The sequence below is a fragment of the Doryrhamphus excisus genome, linkage group LG13, assembly GCF_037039965.1.
Source record: "Doryrhamphus excisus strain RoL-2023G ecotype Guam linkage group LG13, RoL_Dexc_Guam_v1.1, whole genome shotgun sequence".
Taxonomy (NCBI): Eukaryota; Metazoa; Chordata; class Actinopteri; order Syngnathiformes; family Syngnathidae; genus Doryrhamphus; species Doryrhamphus excisus.
The window spans coordinates 13,449,133-13,459,539 of NC_136369.1; the positions used below are offsets into that span (position 1 = coordinate 13,449,133).

Consider the following 10,407-nt stretch of genomic DNA (forward strand, 5'->3'; position numbering starts at 1 on the left):
AGTAGCTTGAATGATGTGACATCATGAGTCACATCATTGTGTCACCCTAATGTATTTGTGTGTCGGGAAATTTCACACAAACATAAGCAGTTTTTAAAATGGTTGTTATAGAGCGAATCTATGATTAATGTTGATTCAATGATTAATTTGAAAGCACCGGATGACACGTTGCTCTCAATAAAACCATCCTAAAATCGTGCTATTTTCTAAGTGTACCAGTTAGGCCTTTGCACCCCTAGTGATGAAGTGGATGAACTTAAGTGTTTAAGCGTGTTTCCATTACGGGTATACTTCCTCCCAGACTCATGACATGGCGTCGGCGCGTAGCATGTGAATGATGAGCTGTCTTCAAATCATGAAACATGAGGGTTGTCCTTCAGTACCTGTAGATTTCTATCCATCCGTTTTCTATGCTGCTTATCCTCACTAGGTTTGTAGTTATGCTGGAGCCTATCCCAGCTGACCTCAGACGAGAGGCAAGATACAAGCTGGACTGGTCGCCAGCCAATCACAGGGTACACATAACATATGCATGCTAAGTTAATTGGCGACTCCAAAATTGTCCATAGGTATGAATGTGAGTGTGAATGGTTGTTTGTCTATATGTGCCCTGAGATTGGCTGGCGACCAGTCCAGGGTGTACCCCACCTCTCGCCTGAAGACAGCTGGGATAGGCTCCAGCATACCCCATGACCCTAATAAGGATAAGTGGCATAGAAAAATGGATGGATGGGTCTTCTTCTGAAACGGTGGGGCCGCCATGTTTGTTTACAAGTGGGCTCAAGGGCAGTAACAACAGGCCACACGTCACAGAAAAGGCGTAGAGATATCAGATTTATTGGTCCGATAGTAGATGCTCATATTTCTGTGAAACCTCTTAAATTAAAGTTAAAGGGCTACACCTTCATGATATGTTGATTGTTCTGTTTCAAATCCACTGGGGTTGTATAAAGTTCAAAAATTCAAATACTTCTGACCCGAACCACATGAGTGTGCAATTTGCCAATAAAGGCTTTGTCCAACTTCTCATTCACATCTATATGAGTATTGGGGGGACTTCAAGTCAAATTATTTTCTTTGATGACTAATTCAACACACCCAGTGGTCACCAAATGACACACATACGCACTGATACACACACACACACACACACACAATCGTCAGGCTGGGAGAACCAGGACTAAATCCAGACTGTGGTTTCCCTCTGTAGCTATAAATATCCTCCTGCTTTAAACAAGATCTCACACACATATGTACCCTCCCATACACACACACACACAGACATACTAGGACAAAACATTCATTGACAAACCTGTCAAGAAACATAACTAATAGAAACATAGAGCTACTGTATGTCTGTGTCATATGCCCACACATACAGTTCACATTCACACACAATCAGACACACATGCAAACACACAAAGAGATGGCTCTGGTTTTGCAAATTGGTCTATGATTATGGGGTGTGTCTTTGTCTCATTTAGTGGTTCCACAAGGAGACAGTCTTCTGCCCTGTGTCTCTCAAACACACACACAAGTACCACGGTCCTATCACTTGGCAACAACAAATTGGTCTACTTGAATCTCCTCTTCATTCATTCATTCATTCATTCATTCATTTTCTACTGCTTTTTCCTCACGAGGGTCGCGGGGGTGCTGGAGCCTATCCCAGCTGTCTTCGGGCGAGAGGTGGGGTACACCCTGGACTGGTCGCCAGCCAATCACAGGGCACATATAGACAAACAACCATTCACACTCACACTCATACCTATGGACAATTTGGAGGCATGTTTTTGGAATGTGGGAGGAAACCGGAGTATCCGGAGAAAACCCACGCATGCACGGGCAAGCAAACTCCACACAAAGATGGCCAAGGGTGGAATTGAACCCTGGTCTCCTAGCTGTGAGGTCTGCGCACTAACCACTAGGCCGCCGTGCAGCCTCTCCTCTTCATATATTTGTTTTAACATTTTACTCTATATTACCTATATTAAAATGAATAACAGCACCCATGTGCCGTGTTGACAAACATTCCAACAACAGATGTACTAATATTTCCTCTTTTATTTTGGAAAAATATTGCGCTGTTTTCCAGTAATAAAAATGACAGGCTCTGTACATACGACTTCTCTCTTAAATACAACACAGTCACAGTGGTCTCAAGTGCCTAACACATACATACATACATACATACATACATACATACATACATACATACATACATACATACATACATACATACATACATACATACATACATACATACATACATACATACATACATACATACATACATTATCTGTCAAATAAAAATAAAAAACAATCCAAAACTTAAATTATAACACAAAATATCACACCAAATTGGAACACAAATAACATAATTAAATTAAAAGAACATCTTTGTTTCAATAATAAAAAATAACATTAAAAACATGAATCGTATGATGCTAACCACAGATGGGCAGGCAAGGAAATGGCGGCTAAATGATGATTGACTAACAGTGGAAGACACGGGTGTCAGTCCACCTTGTCTGCGCTCAGACACGCACGCACACGCACACCTCCATAGTGCAATGAGGTCTTGGCAGTTGGGACAACTCCTTCATAGCTTGACAAAGACACGACAACATCAGAGGTCGGGACAAACAACTTGAAATGATGATCGTGATTGTTGTACTGGTATTACTTTCAGTGACTTTTTGCTTGGAAATTCTGCAATAATGAATGTTTCTCAAGTCACTAACGTGTATCCACACCTTCGGGGGCCAGTATGGCCCAACAGGATCCATGTTGGATCGATTTGCAGTCACTACTGGAGTTTTTCAGTTCTGTCAGTTCCGCTGAGAACCAGCTCAGCCGACACAGTCCGTCGATGCTGCAGAGATAAAGATGAGTAGTTGGCCCACCATTACCATGACTACACACTCTCCTCTGCAGCCCGGCACAGTACATACAATGTCATTTATGACAGCTTTGTACTTTAATAACCATAGCACATAATAGCACTACAACACATAAGGTCTCAGTACTCCAATGGTACTACTATGTTCATTCAATCAGTACTCCAAGGTACTACAATTTCATATGTCAACATCCACGTCAATGCTCCCTTTTTGTCAGGAGACAAGGAATGGAATCCACCTTGATGCCAATATTTCAGTCCGGCGCTCTTGCAAAGACTGCAGCGGCACTTAGTCCAACACTGACTCAAGTTTGTACAATGTCTGCACAATGTCTTCAGGTGCTGTGACGGTGAGAGCCACATCCTGGTCTGAGGTCAGCAATGTCCACTATTCACCGACTCGCACTGTCCTTACGGGCACCTTGGCTCCAAAAATCCAAATTCCAGGGAACAGCAGCAAACCGCAGGAGTAAAACCTCCCGGAGACAAGCTGAGCTGTACTGCTCAGGGCTAGCAAGGACCACTGGGAAACTGGTCCAGATGAGTATCATACCTACAAGACAGATCAAGATCAGAGTTTTAAAACATGTGAAAACATACCAAGACGGGCTTATAATGTCATAACAGTAGTCTTCCTGGTTTGGAGGAACTGCGTCTCACCTCTGTAGCGATTAAACACTCGTCTTTCTGGTCCAACATGACGTACACAGACTGGTACTTGTTGTCAGCACCAGCACCGCATTGGTATTCGATGTCACAGCTTGACTGGTATTTAATATCACAGCTTGATTGGTATTTAAGATCACTGGCGCCGTGTTGATTCAGGTCATAGGTTGATTGACACTTGGTTTCGCTGCAGCTTGGTGACTCTTCTGCTTGTTTTTCGTCTGAGGCTTCACTGCAGGTCAGAGAACAATGCACATTAGGAATTGACCATTGTATTTAACTCCTTAATGAGTAGGATTTTAAAGTGTATTTGAACAGTATTTACCTGTTTTGTCTTTTTCTGAGCCTTTCCTCGGTATCAGACTCATCCAGCATCTCACATTTAACCTCAGGCCCGTCGTGCTCCTCCTGTTTGCCCAGCGACGCCTCCTCAGGCCTCAGCTCATGGACAAGGTTGTACTCCACGCTGGAGTAGCGAGTCTTAAAGCCGTGCTTCTCCGATCCACCGAGTCCATTAAGCCCACTGATCCCACTCAGACCACCAAGCGACCCGGTTAGGTCTGAATGGTAATCCGCCTTTTTGTTGGTGTTTTTGATAGAAGTAGTCATCGCGGCGCTCAGCTCCTTGTCGCTTCGGAGACAATTGTTGGTGGTCGTCAGGTTGTTCATTGTCTCGTGGCTGTCGCTATGGACGCTGTCGCCACGGTGACTGTGTCGCTCTTGCAGTTTGACACGTATGTAGACCACCAGCACAGAGCAACTGATGAGAATCACCAGAACGAGAAAGACGCCGGCGCACACGGCTGTCCACGGGAATCCGCTGTCATCATCGTCGGCATCGTCAAGAATTTCGCTTTCCAGGGAGGAATACCGTCTGTCCGGTCCATCCACCACTGGTTGACCTTTGGGGACCTCTGGTAAGAGGAACTGGCAGTTGTGTCCACCGTAGCCTGGTACACAAGCGCACACATAGCGGCTGCTGCGTTCGTGGCAAGTGGCGCCATTGTGGCAGGGATTGTGAGCACAGCGGGAGATGGGAGAGCTGCAGTTTTTGCCGGTATATCCTGCAAAAGAAGTCTCTTTTAGGAGTCTGGTCACGGATATAAAATCTAACTCAAGGTAGTCAATATCAAGACATGCTCATACCTGGAGGGCAGGTGCAAGTGTAGCCATTTGCAGCCTCCTGACACGTCCCGCCGTTCTGACAAGGAAACAACAGACAATGTCCGGAGACGCTGCTGCTGCTGATGTCCTCACAAATGGAACCAGAAAACCCTTCAGGACACTGACAGAGGTATGAATTCACCAGGTCCACACATTCTGCACCTGCACGGGTAAAAGAAGGAAGCCATTTGTGTTAAAATCAGCGGTATTCCTCACGGCATTGTTTATGTGGTTGGCGATGTCACACTAACTGACAACTAGGAGGAGCACCTACCGTTCAAACAAGGATTGGACGAGCAGTGGTCAATTTTTTTCTCGCAGTTGAATCCAGCGTACCCCATGGGGCATTGGCAGAAGTAGCCCCCCTCAGGGTTGTCAACACAGCGACCGTCATGGAAGCAAGGCCCATCCGCACAGCTCGTGGCACTCAGCTCACAGTTGTTGCCATAGAAACCAGGTGGGCAGGTACACTTATACCCACCATCATGGTCCTACGGTACATTAGAGGGAATGTAAACATTGATGACTTCCACTCTTGTTTAAGAGAACCTCTTTCAGCATTTATTTTTGATTGGTACTTACAGAGCAACTGCCACCATTGCGACAGGGACTTCCGGAACATTCATTGACCTGGATCTCGCAGCTGGCACCCGTATAACCAGGTGGACAGGAGCAAGTGTAGCTGCCCTGGCCAGTGTTGGTACAGGTGGCGCCGTTGAGGCAAGGCTTGTGGTGTGTGCAGTAGTTGAGATCTGAAACGAGGACAGATTATATTAAATACACATCTCTGACTTCTATTTTAGCAGGCCAAAAATCTGCACGACTCACCCTGGTTGCAGAAGAGACCGCCCCATCCCTCCTGGCAGTTACACTGCCAGGGTTGTTGGCAGGTACCATGGAGGCATCCCGGGTAACGAATACAGTCATCGCAGTAACGCCCGCTGAATCCAACACGACACCTGAGAACCATTATAAATCAAATGCTGTCAGTAACAAAGCCGGGGCAGACTCACCAAAAGGGGAGTTTTCTCCGAAATTCATTCAAGTGTCATTCATTTATCAGCTTACTTGCACTCTCCGGGTTTCTCACAGAAGCCATGATCTTCATCGCAGCCAGGAAGACAGATTGCTGCAAAGAGATGGAAAAACAAAAAGGTCAGTAAAGCACAATGTCACCTCCTTATCTATTTGATTGTTCTTCCCTCCTGCCATTTCCTTTACCTGCCCACCTGTCTCTCAGTCTTTCATTTTGTACTTTTAGCCACTGATAAGACATCTATAAAACACAGCTGCCGCAACGCAAAAGAGTCAAATGGCGAAAGCAGTTAAAAGCACAGAGGTCATTTCTGATAAAGACCACACAATTTGCTGGACTGTTTACCTTCAGGACTTAGCAACTATAGCCGCTTTGGACTCCAAAGGAGGGGGAAGCAGCCAACAAACCCCTCTCTAACATGGTTGCTCTCCAACACAAAAGCATCCCACACAAAGCCGCCTTTCTCCCCCTTGACTGTGGCTCTGAAGTCCCTTTTCTCACACTTTCCCCCTCCAACTCCACACCTCCACCGCCCATCTCTCATCCCATTCTCTTCCATCGTTCTGTCCTATTTCTCTTCCTCTCTCCTTCAGCATCCCTGTTTTCCTCCTCCCATCGCTCCTCTCCCCCACACCCACCACCACCACCACCACCTCTCCCCCAGGGCCAGCTGGTCTGTGTGTAGCTAACCACCAGACAGCTGCTCCATTGTCTCCTCACACCGAGCAGCTGCCCCCTGCACAACAATACACAGCCCTGCTTGGCCAATCATGGGCCCGGGCCACAACAATGCAGGACCCCCACTTGGCCAATCGGGGAGGAGGTTTGGGGGCAAGGAGGCCCCAGTGGTCTAATGGAAGGCACGCGGCGTGTGAATTACTGAGGAGCCACTGCGGCTCATTAGAATGGAGGCCTCTGGTGCTTGGGGATAACTAACTGACGCCTGTTGCACACGGGCCCTGCATTCTGCGGGAGGGGTTGGTGGGGGGTGAGGGGTGGGCTCCCTGAACAGTAGCGACAGCCAAGTGACTGTTGGGGGAAGCTAACTTTTTAAACGACTAACGACTGGATGCCAGTTGAAGCTATTATCATTGGTCGGGCTTTGAGGCATTATCTACATAAGCTTTGGCGATTTCTATATTAACTTCTGAGAAGATGAATAGCGATGTCCCCCCCATTTAGAGACTTACGCTCAGTGCAGTACTGTCCCTTCCAGCCAGAGTTGCAAATGATCTCGCCACGCTCTCCACAGGTGAAGTGTCCGAAGGCGTCATCTCTGGGCCGACAGAACACAGAGCAGCCCTCGCCGTAGTAGTGCTCATCACACAGGAAGCGGTAGGAGTAACGTAGCTCTGTCCTGCCAGCTGTCTGCATGTCTTTGGACCATTCCTCTCCGACGGTCAGGTGACGCTGAGTGGTGATACGGCTGATAAGACGCTCTGGGTTGTCTGCAAAGGTAAAACACAGGAATACATTATTTTTTTAAATAATATAAAACTAGCTAAATCTGCTATATCTCCCAACCAGCCACTTCTTTTTTATCACACTCGTGGGCGGTTAGTCGTCATTAGTGCCGTGATAAGATAACACATGCAGGTGACACCTGCACAAAGTGGGCCTTTATCTTGCATCTTCTTCATGTTTGTCTCACCTATGCAGCACATTGACTTTAGTGTAAGATGACCGCAAATTACCCACCATTAGCACAAAACGACATCAGAGCGGTGATATTCTTTGCTAAAATGTGACACTAAAGAGGAAAAACAATGCCACTATTAGCCTGCTGCTGTCTTCGAGTTACACTGCTGCCACCCACCTGTTGCCAGGTCGTCCAGGGAGTCTGTGTGCAGAGCTTCAATGATCAGTGAAAATGTCCCCTAGGGGAGAAAAAAAAGGAGAGACAAGCAGAGTCAACAGCTGCCGGGCCTGCAGAGCTGCATGCAGAAGGAAAAGGGGGGGGGGGGTTATTGGGGAGGCCTCCCATAAACTTAACAGCGGCATTGCCTATCTTGATTAGGGCCCTAATAAGGCTCACTATACCTGGTGCCCTTTCATGACCATGCTAGTGTCTCACTTGCGCACCGCAGCGAAGCAAACGAGGCGGAATTTCACGCTGCGCTGCCAATGATGTGCCAACTCGGGGGATGTTAAATTTCCCACCACGCCTGGTCGGAGGAGAGAGGCGTTTGGTGAAAACACCCCCTCCTCTTCCACCGACACCCCCTCAATACCCCCCCAACCCCCTATGCCCCTATCCCACAAACATACACACTCTACTACAATAGACCTTCTCACACACTCCTGACAAAGACCCTCATAATTTTGGGAGCATCTGCGCTGTGCGCCCTTTGGAGTAAATATGTTCCGATTTAATTAAACCATATAAATATAAACGGGTTTTTTTTTTTAATAAATGGGGTGTATACGTCACCAGGAAATATATTTATATACTGCCTGCGGATGGAGAATTCGACGTGAGGGACTCACCGGCCATGTGAAGCCGAAATTGAAACGCACTGGGTTGGTGAAGGTGTCCGCGTTGGTCTCCGGCACCTGGAAGGAGTTGGAGCCCAGTACGGGGGTCACTGCTCCGCCGTAGGTGCAGGGGGGTTCGGGGGACACGTTGGCCTGGTAATGCTTCAGACAGATCCGGAAGAAAGTCTTGCACTCGCACTGCTGGTGGCCCGGCTGATGAGCCGAGCCGCCGGGGCAACAGTTGACGTTCCCCGTTACCCCTTTCTTGTTGAGAAACTCCTGCAGTTTCAACTCAAACACCCCCGAGCACAAAACCTAAAAAATTGTAGCACAAATATTAAATCATTGAATTCAGTTTTTAGAACGTTAGAACTTAAAAAAATGACACCAAATCGGTGCGTAAAAGCGCAGTGAATGCGTATTAATATTTGTGACACATTACCTGGCAGGTGAAAAGGGAGAGAGTGACAACCAAGGGCAGGCACAGGCGTCCCATTGTGTTGACAGCCCCTTCAATTTAAGCGCTGAAAGCTCCACAGGTTGCTGCAGCCCAACTCAAACAATCATGGAGAAAGTTGTATGTTGTCCTTTGGGTCAGAACTGTCACTTTTCCTTGTGGCTCGCTTCTACTTTTCCATACGATTTTGTTAGTTTTTTTAAAAAATTAAAAATAATCCTCAAAATAATGATCCTCGGAGGAAATCCTCGTAGGAAATAATTCCAAATAGTCTTGCGTAAAAAAGCAGCTGGGCGTCCTTCTTGTTTTTCACACTTGCTTAATGATAAAATGCTGGTTCCACACACACACAAAACAGGTTTCAAAAGTCTTTTGTGGTCTCTCTCGGGTTAACTGTGCGTGTGTCTGATGGCTCTCCAGTCCTGCGCAAGCTTTTATACCACAGGAGTACGCGCAGGGTAATAAGATGCAAATAAGCCCCTCTGCGCCTCTTCTTCTCCTCCCTCCACCACCACAAGTCCGCCCCGGAGCCACCACACGCACACACAAGTGTGTGTGTGTGGGGGGGGCACACAACTTTTTTTTAAGCCCACCCCCTCCTCTCTTTTCTCTCTTTCTCTCCAAAGGGACACGCCAAATGGCTATAGAGAGCTGTTAAATGTACAACAACCCCTCGCTTCCCCCCCCCCCCGGTGCCTCCATCCTGCATTTACATTCCGACAAATTCTTCAGTCCATGAAAGCATCGAGCACACTGCCAGTTGGACCGGGCCTGATACCGAGGAGTTATTATACTGTAGCCGACGGTGAAGCCAGCCCGGTGCACCCCCGGGCGTTGGCCCATGATGCAAGCGTTCACGCCGGACCATCTGCCGGGCCACATTCCTATGGTGTTAGCCCTGCCGTGGCTTTCACATGTTCACACTCCGCAAGGCGTCTTTTAATGGGCTTAGCTTTGGACATTATATGTGCAAGTTAACACCTGTTAGTCAGTCAATGACCTGTGTCGTCATTCACCTTATTGACTGATGATGTTCAGCAAAAAAAAGTTGCGCATAGAGGCACCAAATACGCACGCATGTGCAAACGTCCTCCTCGCTGCATGTCTCTTTTTAAGGTGAAGGCAGTAAAAAGAGACTTGGTGGTGTGTCACTCGCGTGGCTGTCATTAAGGGAATTTGGGAGGGTGGGGGGGGGGGGTGTGGAGAAGAGAGGAGAGGAGGGAGGCACATACAGGGAGTAAAGTTTTTCTCTTTGTGCTTTCAGCTGTATGGTAATTGGGTCGGCAGCACCTGCTCTCCCATAATAATACAACACCAGAGAGAGGGAGAGAGTTTGATGTGTGTTTGATAATATCACCGTTGCTGCAATGCAACCACAGGACTTTAGTGTCATGTGTGTTTCCTCTGAGAATTTCCACGTGTTTGCACGATTTGTTTCAGTTAAGATATCAATTCACTTGATCGATGTTTTGGAGATCCTCTAATGAACTTTACTTCACCTATCATTCATAAAATAGCCATGACTGCTCACTAAATTCCGACAAAAGTGCTTGAATAAACTCATTACATGGCCACTTCATATGGCACACCTAATGAGATCCAGTAGGATGGCTGTATCAAAAAATACAGTTGCCCATTAGCTTGTGGTCAAACTTATTTCGAGATATATTTGTTTTATAGGTGAAGGTGTGTGTTCTCGTAGTCCTG

The 10,407-nt window shown here is 47.0% G+C and overlaps 1 protein-coding gene across 1 annotated transcript; it reads right to left on the reverse strand.

The window, feature by feature from the left end:
• Nucleotides 1-2,003: 2,003 nt before the first annotated feature.
• On the reverse strand, nt 2,004-9,093 carry LOC131139441 (delta-like protein D). Its single transcript, XM_058089073.2, has 12 exons — nt 8,686-9,093; nt 8,256-8,558; nt 7,585-7,645; nt 6,959-7,216; nt 5,801-5,861; nt 5,561-5,691; nt 5,315-5,484; nt 5,007-5,223; nt 4,715-4,894; nt 3,894-4,632; nt 3,563-3,800; nt 2,004-3,455 (listed from the first exon to the last, which is right to left on the reverse strand). The coding sequence occupies exons 1-12, from the start codon at nt 8,737-8,739 to the stop codon at nt 3,450-3,452; spliced, it is 2,418 nt and encodes an 805-aa protein (XP_057945056.2). The 5' UTR covers nt 8,740-9,093; the 3' UTR covers nt 2,004-3,449.
• Between the last annotated feature and the right edge of the window lie 1,314 nt (nt 9,094-10,407).

Coding starts and splice junctions, on each gene's coding strand:
- LOC131139441 (XM_058089073.2), bottom strand. CDS start 8,739: ATGGGACGCCTGTGCCTGCCCTTGGTTGTCACTCTCTCCCTTTTCACC. Junction 7,646..8,255: donor ATTTCGGCTTCACATGGCCG/GTGAGTCCCTCA, acceptor TTTCTCCCCTAG/GGGACATTTTCACTGATCAT. Junction 5,485..5,560: donor CGGTCTCTTCTGCAACCAGG/GTGAGTCGTGCA, acceptor TCCTCGTTTCAG/ATCTCAACTACTGCACACAC.